This window comes from Grus americana, chromosome 4 (assembly GCF_028858705.1).
Source record: "Grus americana isolate bGruAme1 chromosome 4, bGruAme1.mat, whole genome shotgun sequence".
Lineage (NCBI taxonomy): Eukaryota > Metazoa > Chordata > Aves > Gruiformes > Gruidae > Grus > Grus americana.
Genome location: NC_072855.1, coordinates 39,271,732 through 39,299,430, shown reverse-complemented (window position 1 = coordinate 39,299,430; position 27,699 = coordinate 39,271,732). Strand labels below are relative to the sequence as shown.

The following is a 27,699-nucleotide window of genomic DNA, read 5'->3' as shown; positions in this document are numbered from 1 at the left end:
TGCTGTGCAGGGTCCAGTGTTCTTCCTTGAAGATGGAAAATCTGCTGTTTCACTGAATGATGCTTTGATGTGGGCCAAAGTGAATCCTTTTTCACCACTAGGAACAGGAATACGACTTAACCCATTTTGATGAGGTGCTTTCCTCTGTACTTTGTAGTACTTAAAATAACGCTGTGGAGGTTAATATGGATTTAACCTTGATTTGTCAAAGGGCAATTACTTGGACTTTGAAAATTGTAAAATGAGAACAAGAAAAGGATTTCTATACAAAGATTTGTTGATAATCCAAAGAAAAAGTTATTTGAGAATCCAAAGAAAAAAAAAAGTCTTAACTTCATAGACAGCCATGTCTCTTTTTTTTTTTTAAATAAGAATAGCGTTGTCAGACAATATAGACGTATTTCACTCAACTCTGTGTAAACAGATGCCTTGTAAAGGAAGTAAGCAACTGTCAGCACACTATCACAATACTGATAACAAACTGTGAAATCCATAAACACACGTTCAAATACATAATAATAGAATGACTTTATTGACAGCCACTGCAACCTGTTTTTAGAATAACTGGGATCCTGTGGCTGTTTCACACATTGTGTCCCCCTTTTTAATTTTAACTAATTTTTACACACAGGATTCTATAGCAAAAGTAAAGTTTAAAAAGTTCTTAAATTATTTTTTCATCCATTAGTTATTGTGCTTTAATAGCAGTACAAAGATGTTTACTAATGTTTTGTTTAGATAGGTTTGAATATTTGAATATCTAGATTATAAAATTCTATTTTCCAATAAGTTCATCTTTGGCAACTGTCCCCCTTATACTTTCACTGGAAGCTAAAATATATTTATAAAACCTTTTTTTTAAATAAAGGGTTTGTAAGGAACAAACAGCAAATGTATTGAAATTATTTAAATGTTATGTACATTTAAAATACTTGTTTTCTTTTTACATTTTGTATTAGTTATAAATATATACATATTGGTATGACAGACCAGAAGTAAATACTTGTGCATATATTTTTATTTACTAAAGCTGTGCTCAAATGGAAAGAAAATTATGGCAATAGGATACTAAGAATATTTAAGTTTTAAAGTTGTGTCTAGTATATAATTTTATCATAAGACAAATCGTATGCCTATTCTTATTAATAATTATTCTTACTAATAATTCTTATAATCAGAATTACCTGTAGAAAAAATGCCATGGTTATAATATTCTTTATTAGCTTAATTGATGCCACACAATCAGAAATCTTCTTTATCAGTTATATTTTTTGCTGCTGCTGTAGAATAAATTTAAAAATCCTGATAGTTACATAAAATGTAAAAGAGTTGCAATTAAAAATTGGCAGAACTATTTCAAGAGAAACTGTTGTAGAACTGGAAATAACACAAGATCTCTTTTAGCAGACTGTCCAACAAAATCCTCACTATAGAGGTAAGCAATGCCCTCATTTAACTAGAAATAACAATGCCACTGTGCTGGAAAGGTGGGATGGAGATTAGAAATAAAAAATTTCCATTTTTGGGGTATTTTTCTTTAAAAAGTTAAAAGTTCATTCTGTCAATGTTCTAGAGTATTATTACAGGGTTTCTGGTGTAAGAATATGCTGGGGGCAAAGCTTAGCTGTTTTGTAACCTTTACAAAAACATTTTTGTACATACTTTGGATGTTGGAACAGAATGTTTTACTCTTTGCAGGTATTGTTTGGAAAATGTTTTCCTTTGTTTAACTGTGTGGAGCTTGGGGAATGAGAGTTGGATTTCACAAATAAAAATTCATAGTTTTTGAAAGAATTTTCTAGCAGTCAGTACCTGATGGGTTTCTTCTGTCAAATGAAAGACTATAGCTATGTCTTAGCACGTAAATTGTACAACCTTATGTGTAGAAGTTGTTAATACAGAATTGGAGAGCAAAGGTAGGAATTGAACATGCAGCCCCATGACCAATGATTGACTCAACTACCACTCTACTAAATTTAAAATTTTTTGCTGTGTCCTAAGGATTTTTACTGATATTTCACAGATTAAATATCTTACAATATGTAGTATAACCACATCAATTTGTTGTGCATAAATTGTGCCTTAACATGGAATCTTAGACAAATCTACTGCCTCTTTAAATTGGAGAGTGAGGATTAAGAACTCCTTCATTGCTGAAATACAAAAATTAAGCCAAAGGGCACTTTTTATGTTGGGAATTCACCAAGTAACAGTCATTGTGAATAAAATGAGGTTGCATTTTCTTTAAGGTGGTTGTACCCCATGTGGTGAGTGAGGGGAACATGGAAGAAAGGTTGTAATTGTGTCTACTGCTACACCTGTGGTTGCAACGGTCAAACTATAGATTCATCATTTTCAAAAATAATTTCAGATTGTTTGCTAATGTGTGACTTCATTGTCTGGCACAGCTAGTCAAATACAGATATTTCCCCTTAATATTAAAGAATCCTTTGTCTTCAAATGATTGTTTGACTCTTCATTCAAATAGAAACATGACTTTTACAGAACAAATTTATCAAGCTATACAGCTAGTGCTTTCCCATTACTATTAAATCTCAGTTAAGTTTAACATCACTTTATCCCTACAACATCAAATTCGTTGTTATGTTGAAAGAATCTGTTTATAAGCTTCACAGGCTGCAGTCACATGTGGGACTTTGCCAGGTGGGTTCCAAAACAACAAGAAAAATCTATCATGCTGTAAACTCTTCCTATAGCAAAGACTGCCTTTGAAATGAGATATGACACTTTAAATCCACGTTGTTGAATTTCTTCATTGGGTAAATCCAGAATTACAACAATTTAAGGAGACACTAATGCAAGAAACTCCATTCTTTATGCAGAAAACAAAACTAGATACTTTTTTCAGAATAGGCATTAGTTTGTGAGGTTTTTTTTTAAAAAAAAACCAAGCAAACAAAAAACAACCCTTGAAGCTTACATGTTTATGTAGGAAGGAAATGAAATCCAGGATCATCTTTGTCTAGATAAAAATTAATAAAAACACAGGGTGGGGAAGAGACTTAGAAAAGCAGTTGTGAAGACCAGTATGCATTTGCACAATAGGTGGAGATATGCAGACGTGAAGTACACTTTCAGACATAGTGAAAACTTCACATGTAACAATTCTGCCTTGTGGCTTCTAATGCTGTAGCAGTAACATCTGTGTCAGAAAAATTCACTGATAAAATAGTAAGCCAGCTCTAGGAAGAAATGAAGCTCAAAATGAGGCAAAGCAATGTTATAAACACAAGTAAATTGCAGTATTGCAGGAATTAAGGAATAATAACAAAAGCTGTATTTTGGAATATGATGATTTCAAAGACATTTTCCATTTTTTTGCATAAAAGAGGATTGTTCCCTAACAGACAGTAAACTTAACTTTGGGGTGGTTGATGATGTAGTCAACACTACTGTAATTAGAATAGGATTTGTGTTTCAAAGCTCCACTCTGGCTGATCTATTTCGGTGGCCTCCTGGGAGGTGCCAAGCATCCATCTTAACAGAAGCTGCCAGCTTGTTTCAGCTGGTTTCCTTTGAAATAAACACCTGATTTGCCTCGTCTTTCTGAGGAATCTACATGCGGGGGGGGAAGTACAATTGTACAGATAGATAGTAGAAGAAGGCCTCCTCTTTCCTTATGAAAGCAGCATTGTAGCCCTATATATACCTAAAGCTAAAGCACTTCCATCTTCTGAGGGTGTGATTCCGTAGGCTCTGGACGTCGGCGGGGCAGCAGCGCGACAGGCTCTCCGCCACCACGTAGGTACCCCTTGGAGAACCCCCGCCGAGACAGCACAAGGGGGCGCTGCCTCTGGCACCGGCTCCCGCTCCCGGGCCCCCCCGGCCCGGCGCCTGGGTGCAGCCGGCGGGGCAGAACCCCCCTTCCCGCCGCCGCCCGGTCGGTGCTGGCGATGGCTCCGTCCCCCGGCGGGGCTGCGGGCGCTGCCGGGCGGCCCCTGGGCGGGAGCGGCCCCGCGGGGGGCAGCACCGGCGTAAAAACGCACCGCAAATGTGTTCCCTGTGCTGAGACGCCGGTGCGGTACCGGCTCTGTGTGTCTCCTCAGGGCTGGATTTCTTTGCAGCATCGAGATACTACACTACAAGTTTTCTGAAAATGTCCCCGATACTTTTTTGCTGCTGTAATAATTCATATAGTAAGAGATACTTCAGCCAGTAAAGAAGGCTCCTTCCAAACTTGGGTGTGCTGTAGTAGAGTTGAGCAGTGCTCTGACATGGTTACACGTTTGCTTCAGATCCTGGTTCCTAATGAATACATTATTAACATTTATTTCATATTAAGAATTCAACCCATCAGAGCCTCGTTGTATAAACACATAATAAGAAGAGGAACAAGCCTGTTTCCTTTCATTTCTGGCTAAACAAGGGGTCATTTTTTGGAAAGAATGTTACCAAACATTAATGTCAGGTATTTCATTACTACGTATTTTTGGTATGTGGCATTAGCGTGGTCTGATCTGCCAGAGACCTGTTCCAGCACATAGCCCTGCCAGGGCAACAACATCCATTCCCTATTTTGTTTGTCCCTGTTACATAGTAACAGAAGTGATGCCCATCCAACTTGGCTCAGGTTGCCAAAGTGACTCTATTTTCATATAATTATCTGGTAGCAAAAGATTAAAGATTTTGTTGACAACTGCATTTTGCCTGGAATTGAAGTCATAATATTGCTGTAAACTAGTTCTGGATGACCCTTCTAGCTAGGCTACCATTCCATAGAATTAAAGAGAATACCTGTAAACTCTTAAGATGATCTTGTTTGCTCTTTGGATGACGGCAAGGATCAGTGGGAATGGTGGGAACAGACATTGCAGATGCCGTGAGAGCATGAGCACGCCTATTTGCAATGAGACGACACAGACTCTGATGTGACTCTCAGCAAACCTTCCAACGTAATCTAGTTTTGTTTCAAACAGGTGTTTTGCAGAATAGCCGTGCTTGCTGAAAACTAATCTTCTTGTATAGAATGAGGGAGCTTTTTTTTTTTTTTTAATAACACTTTTCCTCAAGTCAAACTTGAAAAAGCGCTGTGCGCACCTGAAGGTGAGAGTCTAAATGATCTCATTCTACATGGAAAACAGTGCCAGGGTTGGCTCGGCACTTCCTTGTTTCTTGAAGTGATACACAGTAATGGTATTATACATCACACTAATGGTATTATACACAAAACCACAAATTACCAGTTTTTGGATGAAAACCAAAACCACCCAACTTGCACCATTACAGAGCATGTACATTATGGACTCCTCAGCAATTCCTCTTAGTGCTGCATCTGACTTTACAGGGACCCCAGCAGAGGCCCTCACTGGAGTTTTTACAGGGAACAGGAGCAAGTTAAGATTACAAGGGCAGGTGTCAGAGAGCTGCTTCTTTATTAGGTGGATATAATTTAGCAACTGAGTAAGCATTCTTCTCTGTGAAAACTTCCTCTACAGTTAGTTCCTCACTTACCATCTTTCCAGTAGGAACATAAATACTGAAAGGAGTCACTGAAAAGGAATGGAAGAGGGTGAATCACCAAGGGCAAGTCATAAATTTTCAAGTGTCCCGTGCTTCGATTTGCAGGAATGGAGTATCAGTCACTGAGGAAGTAATCTGTTCTCAAAGGACGACCAAATGGAAAGGCTGAGAGAAGGAGTGCTGTGTTTCGATGAAGTAGTCAGACCACCTTTTTTGACATGACTGATCATCTCACCATGCCAGAGCATGAGCGAGACAGAAGTCCTTTGGGTTTTTCTAATGTCAGCACTCCTTCTCTAGCTAGAGCTGAACAATAAAATTTCAACCTGATCACAGAAATGCCTGCTAGAGCATTCTGGGTGCTCAGCTTGCCAAAGTGACTCTTTGGAGTTGGGTAATTTTTCCTCTGAGGCAAATCATTATTTAATATGCCCGTGAGTTTTGATACAGCATTGTTATGCACAGATAAGGAAAGAGCCCAGAGAATTCTGTTTTACAAGAGGAGATCAAAAGTATCTCAGCATTTAGGCTTTTGGGGAATATTCCTCTGGATTTTTTAAAGTTACTAACTGTACTAATAAACAGAGAATCTATAAACTGTGCATGGCTGAAAAAATTGTGATTATGTTCACAGCAGCATAATTCCAATTCACAGCACAGGCAGTGAGGAAAATTAAAGGAAGTTTCTCACTGTCACTAATGACTTATCTATATAAAGAAAAAGAAGAAAAATTTACATCTATTTGTTTTATTTTCATCAATGTATACAGTGCACCTATCACCAAGTATTTATAGGTACACGAACAATAGAAATTTAAAAACACATAAAATAATGACTCCAAACTGACAAACTTAACAAACAATAATGAAGAAACTCTTTGTGGTTCAGGTGTGTCAAACAGATTTTAAAAGTATAAATACAATTAAAATGAACAGCACTAAAGCTATTTAGTAAGTGTTAAGCTAAGCTATACAATCATTTCCCAGAGTATCAGCACACTTATTCAATTCAGCCCTGTTAGCACCTTGGTACCAGTTGCTGAATGGCTCCCAATTATTATTATTATATACCAACGCCAGGTGTCAGAGATACATATATTTATTTAAGTAATATGCAAAAGGCTTTGTATCCGCCCAGCAGTTCTTCAGATAAAATGTACAATAAACAGAAAGAAGAAAAAGTACTCATTATTCAAGTTTCTAAAAGTTAATTACTATTTTATCTATACTGTAAGAAATTCTTCAGTATTGTTGGCAACTGGAGTTGTGGCACAAGATGCAGTCTAGCTCTTCCTATGTAATTTCGGATACATAGTCGGCAGAGCTGACAAAGAGAAGATGGGGTGGCTGCAAACAAAAAAAGAAAGGAGTTTAATTATACAACTATAAAAGCCAGTATGTTGTTTTACAACAGTCTTGCATAATAATGGGATTTCTAAAAAAAAAAAAAGTTTACATTTTACAAATTTATCCTTTTCCTTCATTGCCTTTTTGCCCTCAAAGATAAAGACTAGGGCTCATGAAACCTTATTAATAATCAAGGAAATATTCAAAAAAGCAAGGTCAGGTCAGCAAACAATTTGTGTTTTTAAATGAAAAACCTGCTCCCAGAAAATATCTGATGTCAACAACTTTAAAAACCTGTAGGTTGGTTTTGCTGGGTTTTTTTTACTCATAGAACAGGTGAAATACATGCTACGGCACCATCAATGCATCACTGCAACAAGAATAAGCAGGCAACATACCCTGAGATCCTCGACCCTGTTTAGTGGTCTTACTAGTTCATGGTAATGCCTTTGTCCCTCGATGTCTCCCTGCTCCCTCAAAATTAACACCCTGCTATCTTTCTCTGGCATACATATTTCATGCCAATTCATTTTTTTGACATCTTTGCTGTAACTTTTAAAAGTCCTACTAGCCTTGGTAATTTTGTGGTAACCACCTGGTTTTAGGGATGTTTTTTAACAGCATTCAGACTACAGAGATGTTTTGTGGAGGAAGACATTAATCAATGCTAATTGTCAGTTCACCTCTAAAAAGATGCCCATGGTTATTGCCATAGTTTCTCTGCTTATTTCCTGCCTTTGTCTTGTGGCTTATTTTTACACTGTACATAGGTCAGTCTAACCCCTTGGGGGATATTTTCTCTCTCTCTAAGGCAACAGACCTTTAAGAGTTTTAAGGGACTCTTAAGCGTCGACTCCTATTTCTCAGGTACTTATAATTCAGTCAGGAAAATTTAGAAAATGAAACTTAATATACTTTTTGCCTACAATCAAAATAAAGTGCTTTATATGCACTTAAAAATATTTTTTAAAAATATTGGGACAGTTGGCCAAAACTAAATATATTTTTAATCTGAAATTGAAATATTCTGTTTCTTTTTAACAAGGTCTGTAACAGCCAATACAAATGTAGCTTTAATGTCTAATTGTGTAAACACCTAATAAACACAAGATGATACTTTTTCAGCTTGTATAAATTCTGATGCTGCTTGGTCAACAGGCTTTGGCCTGCGACTAAATATTAGTGGGTATTTTTATAGTTAGAAAGGTATTTTCCTGAATGTTAATATATTAATTTGATAAAGCACAATGTTAGCTTCTATAACATGAGTTGTTTGGGTTGATGGAGATTTTCGGGGGGGTGGGGATTAAGAATACAAGTTACAGTTGCAAAAGCGCACAGGTAAAACTTACCCTCATGGATAAGCAGCAGTCTCTCCACTAAACTGCTTGGAGCAGCTAAATCAACAGGCCTCTCAAAATCTGTATTTTTGGCATTTATGTCTGCCCCAAATTCAAGGAGTAAGTTTACGATCTCTGTACTAGAATGCTGGGCAGCAGCATGGAGTGGAGTTTCCAAATGCTTTCCTTTCTGCACATTGGCACCTAGTGGGTAGATGCACATAAAGAGATGTAAGAAGAGATTAATTAAAATTGTCATTGAGTAAAGATGATGTTACAAAACAAACAAAACCCCCACTGTCCTAGAATACCACAGTGAATTTAGCCACTTGATTAATTTTATTGCATAGCATTATAGCTCATCATATCAGAGTGGGTTTTTTTAACCCACACACTTATCCTAGGTTTTATTACCTAAACACAACTAGATTTTGAAGGAAAATACTTTATAAAATGAAGGAAAAGAAAAATCAAATTGGGTCATGTGAGCATCACTGTTGCCCTAATTATACAAAAGTACATGTTTATGAAAATTCGCACTACATAAAAATATACTTTCCTTATTTAAGTCTTTAAAAAGAATCACTAAACTGAAGCTTAGTATTTATATTTTTGTACGTACACCACCTCAAGAAGGAATCTAACAACTGGGATGCTTTATAGTTTTTCATGAGTTTAAGCTGGCGAAGGGTTTGAAATAGATTCCCATCCAATCTTTATCAAGGATTTTTCTATAAAGGACTTAATTTTAATTAAGGTGGGGTACACAGTCAAGACAGCTAACATGGAAAAAAACCCAAACCATTAATTCTCCCAATCCACAGAATTCTAATTATTACACTTTTGTATTAATAAGGAATTGCTAATTTATTTTAAATTAAAAGACTAAATTAATTTGCAATAATATATTCATATTCAAGAAAGAATTAACCATACAAGAGTTAAACAAAACTAGCTAGTATAGAAGCATTTCCCTTATAGGTTAGCTGTTAGTCTCCCTAAAACTGACTTTGTCCAACAGTTTTCTAGGCTATTCTAGCAGAAGAAAAACCCAGACTTCTTAAGAAAGCATTACGGATCCTGTGAGACCAAAAATTGGCTTCTGTACCAATTTTTCTCCCTGAATCAACAATTTTTGCCTTTTTAGTTCCCATTTGAATAAAATATAATAATATCACAATAATATCACAATAATATCACAATAATATCACAATAATATCACAATAATATCACAATAATATCACAATAATATCACAAGCCTGCAATTAGATTTGAAGCCTGAATAACTCACGCTTCTCATTATGAACAATTTGAGAATACTTCCAGAGTGTCATTCTCTGGCTTATTTCATTGTCTATTTGCTTGTCAACTTCTAGTACATTCTCATAAACCGATCAAATATGAAAACATTCAGATTAACAAAAGTAGTTACCTATATTCTCAATTTACATACCCTTTGCTACTTCAGGGCACCAACGAATGTAGAATATGCCCTTCTGTGACTGTTTCTAATGTATGGCAATACTTGAATCCCAAAATATGCTAATTATACTTCTGCAGTTTTCTTAATTATAAAAATAATGAAATAGGATAGTTAATCATACAAGGAGACTGACTTAATGAGAAACAATTTAACTGCTTGCTTAAGCTCTAAATAACCTGCAATTAGCTAGAAAAACAATTCTGGTGCAATGATAGCAAGCCTGTAATTATTTATATATATTTTTTCATTCCTTGCTTTACAGGACACAAAAGCCCTGTATCTCATTACTTGAAACACAGCAAATGTTTAGCTGTGTCGATGTGTCCCTGGACTTGTGCTGAAACAGAGCGGGCCTCCAACATCCCTCTTCCGTCAATTAAATAAGTAATGTGAAATTTAGGATCAAATACCTTTTACCTTACCTCTTCTCTCTGTAGCTCAGCCTCTATGCCTTGTAAAAAGATCAGTCAGAACATGCTGAAGAATGAAAAAGGGTGGGACTACACCGCTAATAAAAATTCTGTTGAAAGCTCAATGGTTACTATATAAAATTCCTTTCTCACAGCTGATTTTTTATCTTTGTTTTTCCGACAGAAAACGAACATCTACAAAGTGGTAGTAGGTGCTGAAAATCTGGAACACCCACTCTTACTGATCTCACTCCTTTTTCCCCTCACATGCTTGCTATGAGTGAAAGACATAGTAAGTTGTTATAAGAAAACATGCATCACAGAATAAGCTTAGAAGTACCCTGCAAGCAAGGGTTCTAGTTGCATTGATTGAGCACAGCTCACTTCAAAGGCGAGTACAGTATGTTTATTTTACAAACTAGTAATATTTTTATTTAAATCACGACATACCTGCATAAAGAAGCTTTCGAATACAATGAATCTGCTGTGAAACGCATGCTACATACAGAGGTGTTCCTAAATGAGGAAGATCTTGGTCAACATCTATACCCCAGGATATCAGTACCTCCAGGCATTCGCTGTGACCTGTCAGTACAAAGCACGAGAAAGTTTGCTTGACTTCAGTAAGCTGTCTCAGAGACAAAACCGCACACATTTCTTAAGGCTATTATCGAGACATTCGTCAACTGCTCCACGTTTGTTCAGCACGTAATTTCTTACCTCTGCTGGCTGCTTCATGAGTTGGTGACGGAAGACAGGACTCCCACTGAGCTTTGGCACCGTACTCTAAGAGGAGCTCAGCACATGCCGCGCTGCCTCTCGAACACGCATTAAATAAAGGGGTCACACCATCAATTGTTGTAGCATTTACCTAGAATATATAAAAAATACTTAAAAACAGAATTGAAAGAAAGGTAAATTTTTAAACAGGATATAGTTAGAAATTGCATTAAAATACAAAAAAAATTACTGGTTAGAATAATGTAGCTTAACTGCTGAGTCCTTGTGCTACTGTCTTCCTCTCACCGCACCTCTCAGTTGAAATCAGTTTACTATTATTCTTGTTAAACTATGTGGAATACAGCAAAATACACCTGGAATACTAAAGAGCACCCATCAACATCTGGGCAGTAAATAATTTTCAAAAGTCATTGCACTTAGTTTGTTTCATTGATACAGAAAATCTGTACTCTGTGTTGTAACGGGATAATGGCAACCTTTTCCCCACAGCTCTGTCAAGAATGCAAACTCCACATCAAATGTGAAAGTTATTTGCCATTTTCTTCTGTGGTTTTAATCTCCAAGTTGGAGTGGTATTTCATAGGATGGAGATAGAGGTAATAGTACAGGCTCGCAGTTAACCACCTCACTGGTTAACTGAATATTCCCTCTGTGAGAGAATGAGGAGATAAACTAGGCAAATTTGTGAGGGCTAATGATACCAAAGGAAGGAGCATGGGTATTTGGAGAGGGGTCCTTCCAGGACTCCGGCCTATCCTCTTCCGTGCACCCCCCAAACCCACCGAAACAATTAAAAGTATTAAAAAAAATTCAGATAGGAAAATGAAATTTGTTCTTATGGTTTTGTTTATAGTATCTATAGTTTTTTATCTTCAGAATACTTGTGCTGGCTGAAGTGGAGAGTAATTGTTTTTGGAAAACATTTATGTATTTTCTAGTACATAGACATATTCTACATGGTTCTCAAAACTGAATTGTAAGGACAATAAATATTTCCATCACAAAGATCAGAGATTTGGGAAACTATACATTTGAACTCTGATGTCAGCAGAGATTGTAGTGAAAGTGGTCTGTAAGGTTCCCTGTTTGTTTTGGGATAAGAGATAGCTTGTGTCAGGAGTACAGAAAAGAGCAAGTGCTTTTTTTGTACTCAGAGCAAAAAATCTGAAGAGCACAAAGGTGCAGTGTGACAAAAGATATTCTGGAGATTAAAAGAACAGTCTCTTGCAAGCCACTCAAAGCAAGAGGAAACCAGTAAAGGAGAAGGATGTATTCCATATTTTAGAAGAGAAAGAATGTAATGAAATTCAGAGAAGAAATAAGGCTACTGACATACTGCTAGCAGATTCTCTCCAGTTCATTACTCTGTCTCAGTATCTGCCCAACTCCCATCTATTTTCCTTGTTACTGTTCTTTGGTTTGATAGCTACTCTTATACACATAATTATGTGGATTGTTTGGTTGGTTTTTTTCTTTTAACCTAACATCTCTCTGAGGATGTGTCTTTGACCCATCCCCTTCCTTTGCTAGCTTTCAGATGGTAGCTTATTGTAATTAAATGCAATCAACTTAATCAATAGGGAGAGTAGAGAGAAATATCAAATAAAATAAAAAATAAAATCAAGGAATATATCCCTCTCAGTTAGACCAAGGTTAGCATTGGACTTCATATACGAAAAAAAATACCCCTTACATTTGCTCCTGCTTCAAGAAGGATTCTTGCACATCCTACATGATCTCCCAGGCAGGCTTCATGAAGTGGAGTTACTTGGTCAATTGTTAGTGTGTCTACATTGTACCCCTAAACAAGACGTGAATGACATATAAAGATCATACAAAAGCTGTTAAGAGCTATTTGCTCACATTACTGTTCAAATGAATAATTTACAATACTCTAAATAGGCTTAAATCTCTACTTGCAATAAATAAATCTTCAGTGAGCATAAAAAGAATCTTTCATTCAATTAATGTATATAACAGAATAAAATAAGTTGTCAGCTATTTTTTAAAAATCAGAAATAGGGATAGGATATAGAGGGTATAAAGAAGATGGAAACAGACTGTTGAGATGCACAGCAATAGGACAAAAGGCAGCAGACACTAGTTGGAACATGGTGAATTCCAATTAGTTACATGAAAAGAAAAGTCACTGTGGGGCCAGCGAAACCCTGGAACGAGGTCCAGAGAGGTCGGGGCATCTCCACTCAAGGTAATCTTTAAAACTCAACAGGGCCCTGAGTCTAAACTGTCCTGTGATTCTACGATTCTCTGACTGAAGGTCTGAAATATCTAAAGCCATGAATTTTAGCAAGGAAAACATTTCTTGGACTGATAAAATCATCAAGCCCTTGACATTTTCTGCAGTAGATGATTGCATCTGTTGGCTTTCATCAAATGTATTCTATCATATAATTTTTCAGTATTGTAGTAGCTAATATGACAATACTGTAATATTAAAATTTAGCGGTTTACACTCTCTCCCTTTGCTATTAACAAAACATATTTTTTTTAAATCGCAAATATGCAAAACCCAGGATCTTTCAGTGACTCTTCCGCTTAACAAGTATGTTCCTGACTAGTTCTATTTACCTCAGGGCTTAAAGCACTGGAACTACATTGACTTATACTGTGCAAGAGGGGAAGACTGATATACATTTAGATACAGCTTTGATAAAGATTATTTTTTTTTGGGGGGGGAAGTTTTAAAACATATAGAGGAAATATATCAAATATTTTCTTATCATATAAAAAAATTCTTAAGTGTGTATTGCTCAGAAAAATTCAAGTGAAAAAAGCAAAGCATACTAAATTTGCATTAATAATCTATGCTGAGAAATTAAGTAACATTAAAAATTAAAGCAATTTTAAGAACACAGCCTTCACCTGTGACAATAAAGTCTTTAGAGAAAGAAGACGTCCTTGACTGGCTGCCTCATGCAGAGGTGAGCGATCTGCCCAAGAACCTATATAATAACGACATTTATTGAGTAAACCATATGAATTAGAAGGATTTTGGTATGCATAGAGCAAAGAAGAAAATATAATCACAGAATGAAGTCAACTGTCCTATGCAATTATTTTTTCTCTTTAGAGACTGTATTTCAAATAATCAGTTTCTAGACAATAAAAACTGCTTTATTATTAACTGTCAACATCTATAATAAATTATTATGTGGTACAGAGAACAACATATATATATATTGGTTTCAGTAATTTGATTTAATAAATTAATCAATTGCTGTATTTTCCACTTCTATTTTTGCGTAGTTTATTTAAAAAAAAATCATATAACTTATTTTTGCAACTGGCATATAGAAATTTATAGGCTTCAAAAATTCAAAAATACAATGAGAATCACACTAAAAAAATTGCTATAGTAGAAATACTATATTAAGTCTAAGTTATCATTCAAACAGGCTATTAGGACTAAAAATAGATAGATATGCTTAATGTAAAGGTTTGGCATTTATTTTCATTTCTTTATCCCCCCAAAAAAGGAAAAGGGAAAAAAAACAACCACCAAACAACCATAACAACACACACATACCCCCGCCCTTAACTCCCACCCCAGGTCCCAGAGTTATCCTGTGGGTCCTGATGAAGAACCTGCCCATTCCTCTAGAAGACTGGCCACTGACAGGTCTCTTCTAGCCAGACAGGGTTGCAGGCATAGCTGATGCCAATTTATTGTATGAATTTTGCAAATTAAGTTTTGAGAGACCGTGCAAGGAAGAACCATCTTCAAAATATATTATGAATTACCAGTATTTATTCCTGTAAGAAGAAAATCATCGGAACTATAAAATGCTAATACAATCACTCATGTGAGTTATATCAAGCCCCCCAAAATCCCTGAAGAAACGTAGTGAGAACTAGCTAAGTATGATGAATTGGTAACGACGGCAGCTGAATCTCGAGCACACAAACACGTTTGATTTTGTCCACTGCAATGGACCAGGACTGCCTGCAAAGCCAGTTACTGCATTTTAGTGACAAGGCAATGAATTTTAAATGAGAGCGCTATTGCTCAATCCCTGGCAATCATCGGTCTAAGCTCTAAGGTAACTACTCACTAGAAATAGACCCCGTTTCTCTTTCCTATTGGATCCCTTCTGTCCACTAGCCTGTTTCAGAAAGTACGCTTTTGGTTACAATAAACAACCCACTCAAATCACAGGAAGAATGACCGAAAAGGTTAAGACTGCTCAACCTGAAAAGAAATCAGGGCATAGCTAAGAAGATATGAAATAGTGCACAATATGGAAATGGAGATAAAACCTCCCTTTTCCTAGAAGTGTTAGTGAATGAAACTAAAACTTACTCAGATGTAAGACTGTATCTTCTCACAGAACATACAACTACACTGTGGAACTCAGCTCCACTGGATGCTATTGAGATAAAAAACTTTGCCAAACAAAAGCACAGCTGAGTATTTAAATTATTGTAAGAATATTTAAAGCTGACCACAGAAGTTAAAAAATATAGGAGATTAAAGCTTTGTAAACTTGATTTTAAAAATGCATGGAGATTTATATTATGTCAGAGTATCCAGCATCTGTGAAGCTCCTTGTGGTCTTTTATCTGTGGGAGTAGATGGAGCACAGGCAAGATTCAGCTTCCAATACTCTTTCAGAATTATTTGCACTAAGCTCTGATCATCTGTGTGTGCATGTGTATGTACATGCATGCACATCATTCCCTAAACCTTTTACTTGAGGTTTATTAAACGTAGCATTTTGCAATTTTTATTGCTAGTCAGAATAACAGCTAAAAAAAACCCCATACACAAAGCGATGGGGATTTTAAGGGGTATTATACTACAAAAACTGAGGTCAGAAATCTTAAAATGACCTGATTTTCACAAAAATCAGTATTTTCTCTGTCATCCCAATAAGCTCAAATATATTTATTCTATTGTAGGTTGGATGTGTGCAATCACTATGAGAATTTTGAGCAATGTTTTCCTTCTTCTGTAGTAGTATCTGAACCAGCACTCGAGTCATTCTAATTCAAATGAATTAGATCCATTAAGTTCTGCTGGCAGCTACAAAGAATTCCTCAAAAATAATTAAAAGCTGTATTTAGAGACTGTTTTTGAAAATTGTCCCCCTGTCTCTACAGATCAGAACTTCTCTCTCTTGATAGTTTATCCTACTCCTAAATTAACAGGAAAAAAAGAGACACTTATCTATTATGTAGAAAAAACATCTAATAAAATTGTAAGTGTCATGAAGTTTTTATGACCATTACATACACTCACACTTTCAACATTTTTGCAGGCATGTATAACTCTAAAACCAACAAAGATACAGGTAGAATCTGAAAGCAACATTTTTTTTCAACCTTTCCTTCCTTCACCTCCTTTCCTCTTGGATTGCTCAGAAGAATGTCTGTTAATGTCATTACTCCAGTGACATTTGAGAATCAAACAATGCCAGATCCCATTGTGAGCTGTTTTGCCTCTAGACCCACCTTATATCCCCATCTTCATGTGGAGACACCCAGCAGCTAGCTACTTCTGCTAAATCCATTAAATACAAAATGCTTGTATCATCTCTACTAGAAATAAAATCTATAAGCAAAATGCTGCAGAAAGATTTTGTGGCAACCAAGTTTGGAAAAAAACTTTCAAATTCCAACTGATTTATCAATAAACATAGTAATTCATCATTAAATACCACAGGGACAAGAATATGTTCAAAATAAATATGTATCATAAGTAAACATCAGAGGTGTCAAAATAAATTCTTTGTCTGGATTGCTGCCTTCTGCTAATTTACAAACTCTATGTCTCTCACTCAGAAAGCATTAATAAGAACATAAATAAGGGCATTTTTTTCATTCATTGTTGTCTGTAATAGCAGTATTAGCAAGCATAACCTACTCCAAAACTGTTAATGCATTAATTCCCTACTGATGTAGTCTCTGACAGATGCTGAATACAAAGTATCTCTAACTATATTTAGAAGCCACATTAGTTCCAAGTTCTCTGGTGTATAGTTTACCAGGAAGGGCAGCCTACATTGCTTTGTAAACACTAACAAGAAAGAATAAATATACTCACTGTATTAACAGGCAAAGTTAAAAAAAAATTACAAAGTATCATACAATACCTAAATCTCCATCTCCCCATGGCACTTCCAACCAATTGCAATTATAAATCCTACTCATTTCTTTCAATCTGGAAAATAAAAAAAATAAAATAAAAAAAAAATCTGTTCTTGGTAGTTGGGCCTGTTCTCAGTACACTGCAGCTATGTTTGGAAGGACATCAGCAGCTCACTGTAATATGAACTTTCGCCCTTCAGGAAACACAGCTTTGAAGACATAAGCACATACAAGTTGCCAGTTTCTTTTCTTATGCTAAAGGACTGTGGCCATTTTTGTTCATTTTTCACTTTTTCTTTTTTTTAACATAACAACTTTTTAAAGTGCCAGTATCTGTGCCTTTGCTTTCCAAGACAGCTTAACTGGAATTGCAACACAAGAGAAACTCATAGTGAAATCAAGAGAACCTTGAGCTGAGTAAGAATTGCAGGACAAACTCCTCCTTTTTTAACCTCATGCAATGAGACACATAGTTTTGTATCCTCAAAAATAAGCATTAGTACATAGATTTGTAAGGGAAACACTGCCAAATGTTCATCTGTTATTTTACTACTTAGTCATAATATACTTAGAAAAGAAATAAGCAAAGACATTCTGAACATGTTTCAAAAGTTATTTCATCCATACAGTGAACTATGCTTTCCTTTTAGCAGTTCACTGTTGCCTCAGTTATCTTCTAAACAATTCTTTGGTTGTTAAATTGGGGTTTGATAACTGTTCTCAGCAGTGAAAAATCCCCTAAAATGGGGATTTACAATTCTGGCTTTGATCCTTTTCTAAGGCATTAATATTATATTCTTCATGTTTTCCTACAGACCTCACTCCTTTACATCTAGCTGCAATTACCTGTAAGTCATTCCTGTGATCAGGAATGATCATAGTAGTAAAATACTAAGTTAAAATATTTTCCTAAAAGTCATTAACTCCAGCCATCCCATCCTTTTTTTTTTATTATTATTATTATTTCCAAAACTTTGTGTAGTCTTAAAAAAACCCAAACACTATAAAAGGTACATTAAAAAGTTGGATTTTCAAAACAAACAGAACTGGAAATGAATGAAAGTCTTCTCACTGACTTTACTGGGACAAGATGTACACCAGGCTTCCGCATGTTAGAAAAATACTGCTCTAAGGGTAAATAGATCGTGTCCTCGTCCTCAGAAGAAGCAGTATCATCAGACAAGAACTGCAACAGAAGCCTGCCGCAGTTTATTACTGGGAGATGCCAAACACAGACTATTTGGAAAGTGTTGCACCTGCAAAACCAACAAATGCTATGTATGAAGCTCATCACTGTTCCTTTTTATTCCTTAAGATACATTCTGAGTGTTTCAGTTTGTGGCAACTGAAGCAACAGACAGGAGCAACAACTGTAACAGAAAAACTCTGTAACATTATAGTCCCAAGATCAATGGACTCACTTCACTCCAGTTGTTACAACTGCCTGACAGTTTGTATATGTAATTAAGTTCTAACAGATTTTTACTGTGGCACTATAAAATTACCCATTTGTCGAAAGCCTTTGCAGGATAAAGAAGTGTGTCAACTACTTAATTGATATTTGATGCTAAAAACTATTGGAAAGCATCTTAAAGTCAAGGATTTAAAAGTTAAAGGACTGCATCTGTGGAGTTTAACTACTATGATTAAATATAACCAGCAAAACAGAAGCTACTTCTTTTTAACAAATGAAATTCCAACAATCAACACTGAAGAAGTCCAGAAGAATCAGAATGATTAAAATATGTTTGAGAGAGAAGATGTAGTTCAAGTGGCATTTAAATATTTAATTTCAATATTTCAAATAATCTTTGCTTTCATCTGACTGAAAAATTATATAACAATTTATACACATAAATATATAAACATTCGCATACAAAAAATGAAACTTTAATTGGTATAAAGCAATATTCTTTCCAGTGTTTATCATCATGTAGAATTTCAAAATTTGGGGATTTCCTTCCAAATGCAAATGCCAATGATCCCTACTCTTGAAAACCATACAAACTAAACTTGTTTTCCCAACACAGTTCTGTTTATGCTATGCCCATATTACATGACCACACATTCGTTTTGCCATTCCAGTGTTGCATTCAATGAATGAGTTAGCATTCAAATTATTTTGTGTCTCCACATCTAGCAGGATCTCTCACTCTTTAAGGTGTGCTATCCAAATCATAAACTGACTATAATATTGTTAATTTTATATTGCCTTTTTCATGGTATTCTTCCAGTAACAAAAGTATACTTCAAACCCCTTGCTGAATCTATTTTCATAACATCATCCACTCATACTATTTTATAACTAAGGAACCAAAAGACAGAGAGTTTTAATGCTTAAATTGTAAATCCAATCTAATAGCTTATTTTTTCCAGAGTACTTAAGCATTAGAGTGTACACTGAAAGCATAGTTTAATGACGGTTATGAGAGCTTTGAGCTTCTGAAATTTCAGCTTTAGATAATAATAACCATGATCAGTCAAGAAACTTTTAGGTTTGATGGTTGGTCTTAAAACACACAGGTGCCACAGCAGAGACATGAATAGAATCTGCTTTTAGAGACATTAAAAAGTTAACCCTTTTTCCTACCATTCACTACATGCCTTCTAACCTTTGCAACACACAGTGAAACACAGGGTGTATTATTTCTGAGTATAAACTTAATGCATTCTCAGAACATCATCCATCTCGCACATCCAAGGAAGCAGGCTTTGTGGAAAAGTACAGCATGTGACTGTGTTGTCAAATACTGGGTTATAAAACATTAGAGGGTCAAATCAGCATGGCACAGGCAACATTATTTTTAACAATTCCTAAATTTTGAGTGCTTTGGCATCACGGTTTAACAGTTTTCACACAGAACCATGATCCGCTAAACTATATTAAAAATCCTAAAAACCCACAATACCAATATCCAAACACAACTCATTTGGGTCCCACCAGAAGCAACGCTATGCTACGTGAAAGCGACGGTAACGACAATGGCAGCAGCGGCTGTTGCTGCCGACTCTGTGCCGGGCCTTGCACACACAGGAAGAAGTGTGTCAGGCCCTTCTCCCAGCACGTGAAAGCACAGCCACAACTCCCCTGCCCATTGCTCATGCGCATTCGGGTTTTTTCCATCTTCTTGAGGAATCAACAACTGGCTGGATATTTTTTCCAGCTGAAAGTAGCTTCAAACTCTATGTGCCATAGCCAGAGCACCAAGGTGTAAAATCACATTGACCTCTAAATTAAGTAATCCATTAGACCCACGTCAGATTTAATCTGAGTATGCGGAGCAGCTGGTAGCACTCAGGCTGTTATCAGTTCCTTGGACAAGTCACTAAAGCAAAGTAAGGGTTTTTCAGTGGCCTTCCCAAGTAGAAGCTGACAGAAAAAGCGTATGGATATTCCAAGCTGAGTTCAGACTTTGGAGGACTTCTGCCTGGAATAATTCTGCACCTCAAATGCAGTCTCAGCCTTAATCCAGACTGCAAGCAATTTTCCCAGTATTTTTCCAGTATTCTCAGTATTTTCCCAGCCTGCCAGAGACTGAATGCAGCACGTGGTATAATCCCTAGTCTTAAAGGCAGTAGCCAGCTGGGCAGCAAAGCTAGCTCTAGTGTGCCCGTTTTTGCCACATCCAAATTTTGGTACAATGGCCGCGTTGTGGATCTTGATGCCATTAGGCTGAAGACCTTTACCTAGCCTGACTCTATCATTTCTCCCTTCCACCAAATCTTATTATGACATATTCCACCCCCTGCATCACTTTTAGTCCATTTTCTAATCAGCATATTTAATTACATACTGCACTGCTGTGTGACTTCCTCTTTCTTTGCTCTGCAGGGGATGTCAGGTTTGGATACCTCCATGGACAGGAATAGAGAGGGAAGAAAAGAGCCTCCTTCAGAACTGGTATTAGATATACCTGTTATTCAAGTGAACTGCAACAACCAGACCCTCAATTCCAAGAGAAGTCTCTCAGTACTTCAGGATGTCCATCAGTAAATGTGTACACCCAGTTCGGCAATCACAAAGCAGCTGTAAGCAGCTGGACTGTGTTAATATGGAATCTTCAGGAAATTTTACTTTCCATATTTTATTGTGATTTTGAAGATTTCAAAACTTGACTAACTGTGGCTATTTCTTTGTAAGAATGGTAAACAAGTCTAGTCCTGAACCATATCAAGGAGTGGCTAGTGCTAACATCGATAAACTTTTGTAAAACTTCTTTTCTGTCTGAGAGAGAATGTCCTAGTTTTTTGAGAAATAACAACCTAACTAACCAAAATGTTCATAAATAAAAAAGTTACAATAGATCAGGAAATCTTAGCCTGAATGGTGAACAAGATGAGGGTAAAAGATACACTGCATATTAAGACTGATGAATAAATACAACCTTACAGTACCATTGCATTCAAATAACTACTTGGGAAGCTATGGTAACTGTTGCTTAAATTCTTGAATAATGCTTAATTCTAAAACTGGCAGTACTGGAAATTAGAAAAGGTATTTGAAGAATAACTCTGATTCCTATAAAATATAGCTACGTTTCACATGGTAAATTCATAATTATTTTTATGCACAATATATCAAATCTCTCTTTCCTGTATCCTCCTTTCCTTGACTATTTTAACATCTCCAGTTTTTCATTTGATACCATATTATCAAGAATTTCAAGTCTGATTTCCTTATTTTCTTTTTTGTTTCAGTCTAAGCCTTATGATATGGTCAATATTAATTGGAATTATGACCACTATTTTTAAAAAGTCTTATTAGACTCTCACAATTACTCAAAGCTCCCTTTTACACACTTGTATTATGAAAAATTTTGGAAAATATGGCACAGACAATAGCAGTCCTAAACACTTGTTTTACAGTAGAGTTTGTTCCTTACTGCTGAAAACATCAGTGTCCACCAACTCAAATATCTCCTAAGTACTCCTCTATGCAAACCCTTACAGTTATATCTTTGTCTTTAGTATCTGAGCACAGGACAAGAACTCTGTCACCTGTAGTTCCTCAATTGCCTCCTATTTCAGCTACCTCTAAACTTCTCCTTACATGTAGTTATGCGTAAGGTTTACTCCTCCCCCTCCTTTCATTCCCCAGTTCCCTGTTGTAAACGATTAGCCTTCAGTATCCGGTTACCTTGTGACAGGACAGCAAAAGTCAGGGTAAGTCAAGCCTTAAACACTTGCATAAAACAAACAGGGCAGATAAACAAGAAAAGGTATTTTAGATCAGCTGATAAGAGTGCAGAAAGAACAAAAATAGCTTCAACACCCTTGTGTTAACCCATGCAAAACAATAGTGCCACTAACATAAGAATGCATTTATATTACAGCTAGGAAAAAAAGAACAAAAAAAATACCCCAAACCAAACAAACAGTTTAGAGCTAGAACATCATAAATTGGGTCAGCTTAGCATATTTCAGTACACAGTTTCTGAAATGGCTGCTATACTAACCTTGGCTGGTCAGAACACCCCAGCTAGCTTTTCGTTTCGCAGGACGCTCCCCTATATCTTCTACACGTCTTTTGGGGAGTTTCTGGCTCCTCTGAGCAGCAGGGTTTGTTGGCATTATTTGTATCTCGAGGAAAGCCTGTCTGTCATTGGTGCAGGTACTCTGGTCTGACGAACGTCCTCAAATGGATTTCTACTACCTTTTCTCCTCCTTTCGCTTTTTCACAAAGGATCTTGCTGTACTTGCTGTAGAATGGCTACAACACTGAAATCCATTCAGTAACATTTACTAGCTTGGACTAGTGACTACATAGTGGGGGAAGGGAAGAACTGCTCTAGCATTTTCTATTTTTAAAACGGAGAAAGAATCAGCTTAGCTACAGACATGAGTCTTAACTATTTACAAGATTTAAGTGGAAAGAAGGTGTTAATTTTTTAATCATTTAACCAAAAAAGAAACAGATTCTTAACACATAAATATTTGATGCTTTGTTGCTTGAATAAGAAGCAACCTAAACCAGAAAAACTAAAACTGTTTTATCAGAATGGCAATTCTTTTAATAATAGAAACAATAATTATTACTGCATCAAGCTTTACTCATATGTAACTTGCAGTTAAGACAGACTTTGGAATTAGAAGAACCCATGAAACTATGAAGTATTTCTGGGTTTTTGTGGTGTGGGGTTTCTTTCCTGTTGTTTTTGTTTTGTTTTGTTTTAAATAGGGGACAAGGTGGCCTACAGATGTTAACTAGAAACTATGTCCTGAATAAATAAAAGCATGGTCTGACTACCAAAACAAAAAAAAAAAATCTCTCTGGTTATTTTGAAAGTCTGATCCCATTATCAAAGTAAGGCTGTAGTCTTGTCAGAAAAAGCACAAGTCAGTATTTTTTTTTAAATCATAACAAAAACAAGGGCAATCAATTTTTTTTTGTTTGTTACTATGTATCACGCTGATACTATACAACAGAAATCTGCAGGGAGAAGCAATCCGTGATAAAATTCCAGCATGCATAAAGAGTACAGTGAATTCTCTGTACTAACAACATGTTAAGATGCTGCCTTTACCTCCCTGCCACTTCTTTCTAGTATTTCCTCACTATGCTCTTCTATTGATATAAAAAGTAGCCATTTGTAAACTTTTTTAGAGGAAATTAGCATTACTGGGTTTCATTAGTACTACTCTTTTCAGGCACCTGACAGAAATTAATCCCTAAGATGTTGAAATAATACACAGGTATTTAATGAAATTCTCTATACCCCTCTTGGTTTTATAGTTAGGTGGGGTAAGGGGAAGAAGAAGGAGCAGTTGCAAATTTCACCTTGAAATTACAGCACATGAGAACTGCCCTACTGGAATGGTGCTACACACTTTACAGAACAGAAGCAGGTGGGCTTCTGCTATTCTCGCAAGAGAGAATACAACTGCACTCTCCCAGGCGTTATGCTGCTCTCAGAAAGTTGTTTTCCCTGAGGTTTTATCTAGCTGAATGAACCAGAATATCTCACAGGCTGAAATAAACACTTTTACACATCCACCAATCAGACTCTGCAGCTAAGTCTTGAACAGAGCTTCTGCAAAAGGGCACATTATATCACTTTAATACTAGAATTACAGTGGGCTGGGAAGACAAGACCTACATGTTTTTGTAGGAGTTTTGTGGGTGAGGTTGTCAGCTGAGAATGAAGCTGTGTCCTTCTAGAGGAGTGGAACAAACCTGGAAGTTCATACAACTTGCTTTCCATAAATATTCCAGCCCCCCTGGTTATTATTCTTTTACTAGCCTCAGAAGTGTGACTTGCAGGAGCAAGGAAACCAGCAGATACACAGACAGCTGCCATGCCTTCAAAGCGGAAGACCCCCAAGGGAGTCAGCAGCACCTGCTTACTCATGTCCGGAGAACTGCATAGGAAGCAATGAGCTACCAATGGAGCTGGACTACCCCCAAAATCTGCCACCTTCAAGGCAATGGTACTAGGAAAAGTATCTCTATTCCCTAGACACTTGCCACTCATTATTATTAAGTTACTTTGAATACTTTGGAGGACATCAGAATGCAATGCATAAAAACATGCACTATCTTTTTTTTCATGCTTTAAAGAAAAGAAAGCTTATCCCATTCAGGAGTCTAGAAGCAACTTTGCACTAAACTCTGCTAGGCACAACTATTCATCCTCTGGGCAAAAGCCACTAAAATGTCCTATTAAAACAGTACATTAAAAGTGAAAGCTAGACCAACATCAGAAATCAACTGGAAATGTCTTAAAAATATAATTGAGATGTTGATATAAAGATGAGATGAACATACAGTTAAAACTGTGGAGTAAGACTAAAGAACTCGCTATTTCACTTCCACCTCTGACATGGAATTGCTGTGTGATCTTCCTCATGTCAGCCATCCATGCACTCGGTTACACTAGCTACAAAACAAAAATCAGTATCTCTTGACTTCATTAGGTAATAAAACTATTAATATTTGAAAATACTTAGGCTTGACACTCAGATTCTGTTCCTCAGGTTTTTCTCTCTAGAAGACACTCAAACACTTCCAAAATCCACCAGAAAATCTATAACAGAAATCTAAGTAGATATCCAAGTACGTAGAAAACACAGTAGGCCATTACTTTCCCTGCCTCAGTACTCAAGCTATTAGGACAGCATTCATATTCTAGTTATTCATGGAAGCAAAGCAGCTACCTGCAAAAAAGCAGCCAGAAGAAGGGGCAGACACTAGAGTCTCAGAGTAAGGAAACTGGGAGATTTTACTGATGAGTTTGGAACTCTGACTTAATTTAGCAGACGAGCTTCAAATAATCCACTATGTTGCTTTTCACTAATATTTAGTTCTATTCAACTTTTATAATCCAGGGGAAGTACTGTGAAAGGAAACTTTCAAGTGATTTCCTTCACAATCTTTTTTATCCAGATTTTTATAAAAAGAAATGTCCGTACAGTTTCAACATTTCTATGTCAGTAAATAGCTCTGAGTTTACAGGGGCAGCAGGTCTTAACAGGTGGGAATAAAAATGGAAAGAAATTTTTGTTCCTCCTTTTCAATGGGGAACTCATTCTATTTTGAAGAATGTTCTTAAGGCAATAAGATGCAATTGCGATACACAAAAAACTGTGTTAATAAAAACAACGACAAAAAACCCCACACACCTTTCAATACACGATGCAGCTCGATGCAGTACAGTCCAAACTCCAATAACAACAACTTATCTTAGAAAAACTGCAAAAAAATGCACTATTTTAAAATGTCACAGATCAGCGTTTAGTGTACAACCCTCCTCAAGCTAGCCAACTGATGAGCCACCTCGCTTCCCAAAGTGTTCCGTACTCTCAGATTCATTCTACTTTTATGACCAGGATTATTATGGCGTCACAGTAACTGCACGGAACCTCGCAGACTAAAGTCTTGAACAGGATTAGAAGTTGCCTTTTCCTGCTGATGTGATCCACAACCGTGAATCTGAAACAATATACAGGCTCCCTGGATCTCAGTGCCAGTAGCCCAAGAGTTGCTTGTCATTTGACATTGCCAGAAATGAGCCAGCAAAGATCCTGAACATTCCTCCCTGTAGGAGAAGCCAAGACGAAGCAAGTTTTAGAAATAATTACAGAAACATGGTTACCAACAAAAAACTAGCATCCTAAAAGGCCGCAGTGGCCACGGTTACATCCTGCAGTGCCAGCTCAATGCTAAGGAAGGTTAATGCGCCATAAAAGTACAGCGATAAAGCTCCAACAGCAGGACAGAGAAAGGACTGGAACAGCTTTTTTTTTTTTTTTTTTTTTTTTTTTTTTTGTTAAAACCAAATTCTTGCATCAAGCCATATTTCATGGCTGATACAATGACATTGTAAGTCATTAGCAATCAACCAGAAGCTTAGGCATTACCCAGGTGTCACCAACCACTCCTCTGTTGTCCACATCTTGACAAATGCCAGCAGATACACAGACGATACTTAAAATGTCATTAGATATTTAAGCATAAAATGACATTTCTCTATGCCACTATAAGCACTAAAAAAGCCTGTTACACACTCCTGCTCTTTATACAGTATCATTACTGTCTCTTAGCTGGAAATCCAAATTATTGTTGTTGTTATTATTATTATTATTAAGATAGCAACAGCATGGATGGTTGGTAGTTTTCCTACCTTTTCCCCTGAGATTTTTACAGTTAGGCCTTGTATCCTTGGATGCTGAGAATCAGAATGGAAGGTTTAGAAAAGATTTAAAATTCTGATATGATTCTCTCTGTCTCAGCCACCACAGAAGTCAAATATGGAACAATGACACATTTACTACATTTCTTGGCTTGTGGATTTGCAATGTGTACCCGCCAGAGCTCTTCATGCAGACAGGCAGTGGTAACACAGAGTATTTGCTAATATATGGGCTAAAGAAAAACAAATCAAGCAGTCATGCTGATGAAGCTAGCCAAATCAGTTACCAAGCAGGCCTGGGCTTCAGATACTGACAGAGAAGACAGACACAAAGCATGAGACCAGTAGTCGGCACGGGAGTGGTATAGAGCACCACAGAGGGAATCTTCAGCCAATTACTGTGAGAGAACAGCCATAAAGAGAGAGATCATATCTATTGCCAGAAAGACTCTAGACATAGCAAAGAGGAACATCCACTAGTGCAACAGATGCAGCATGTCATAATGGATTTATGACCAACCAGCCAGCATTGCTGCAATCATGAATAGAGCTCAGTACTTAGGCACGTAGTGCATTCCCCCAAAGCCATCATCATCTAGCCCTGGCAGAAGTTCACTCGCTGCTTGCCTGCATTGCAAATGTTTGAGAACATCCCCTACAAGAGAGGAGTGTGAATAGCAGGACCCTGGCCATAACAAGTTTATGGTTGAGGGAAGGAACATCACCTTCAGGGAGCTATGCTATTTTGGTCTTCCCCTGTTGCCTTATGCCCCACTGCTGAAAAAAAAAAAAAAGACCAGTGCAGATGGCATGTTTGAGCTTGCCCCAATCCAGTACTGGAGTTTCCCAGCAGCTTTTCTTTAGGATCATGTTTCAGTCTTATTGCTATGCACCTTCAAAAATCCAGGTTTTAAGCTACATCAGAGTTCAAAATGTTTCATTTTGTACTTGTTTGCAGTACAAAAGCTTATTATTAATTTAATCCAGAAAAATAAATCAATTGAAGGGGATTTCCATGTGAGTTAACTTAAGGCTGCGCACATCAAGCAAGCCAAAAGGACCTAGGCTGGCGACAAGTTAAGGACCATCTTTAGAAAACACACATTTCAAGGAGGCACACATAAAGGACACTGACCATAAAATACAGCTGGTGGTGATGC

General features: G+C 36.7%; 2 protein-coding genes across 9 annotated transcripts in view; one reads left to right on the top strand and one right to left on the bottom strand.

The window, feature by feature from the left end:
* WDR17 (WD repeat domain 17) overlaps positions 1-2,442 on the top strand; it is a 59,589-nt gene extending 57,147 nt beyond the window's left edge. For all 3 annotated transcript variants that reach the window (XM_054824765.1, XM_054824764.1, XM_054824763.1), the window contains one exon: positions 11-2,442. In XM_054824765.1, coding sequence (XP_054680740.1) covers positions 11-130 — 120 coding nt within the window. In that variant the 3' untranslated portion in view covers positions 131-2,442. The remainder of the gene's footprint in view (positions 1-10) is intronic.
* A 3,771-nt stretch (positions 2,443-6,213) lies between these two features.
* Positions 6,214-27,699, bottom strand: part of ASB5 (ankyrin repeat and SOCS box containing 5) — a 42,400-nt gene continuing 20,914 nt past the window's right edge. For 4 of the 6 annotated variants that reach the window (XM_054823828.1, XM_054823826.1, XM_054823829.1 and 1 more), the window contains 6 exons: positions 13,686-13,765; positions 12,496-12,603; positions 10,782-10,932; positions 10,512-10,646; positions 8,181-8,372; positions 6,214-6,828 (listed from right to left, as the gene is read on the bottom strand). In XM_054823828.1, coding sequence (XP_054679803.1) covers positions 6,701-6,828; positions 8,181-8,372; positions 10,512-10,646; positions 10,782-10,932; positions 12,496-12,603; positions 13,686-13,765 — 794 coding nt within the window. In that variant the 3' untranslated portion in view covers positions 6,214-6,700. Of the gene's footprint in view, positions 6,829-8,180; positions 8,373-10,511; positions 10,647-10,781; positions 10,933-12,495; positions 12,604-13,685; positions 13,766-16,915; positions 16,984-22,366; positions 22,721-27,699 lie in introns of those variants that run through there. The other 2 variants (XM_054823832.1, XM_054823830.1) reach the window with 2 other exon arrangements.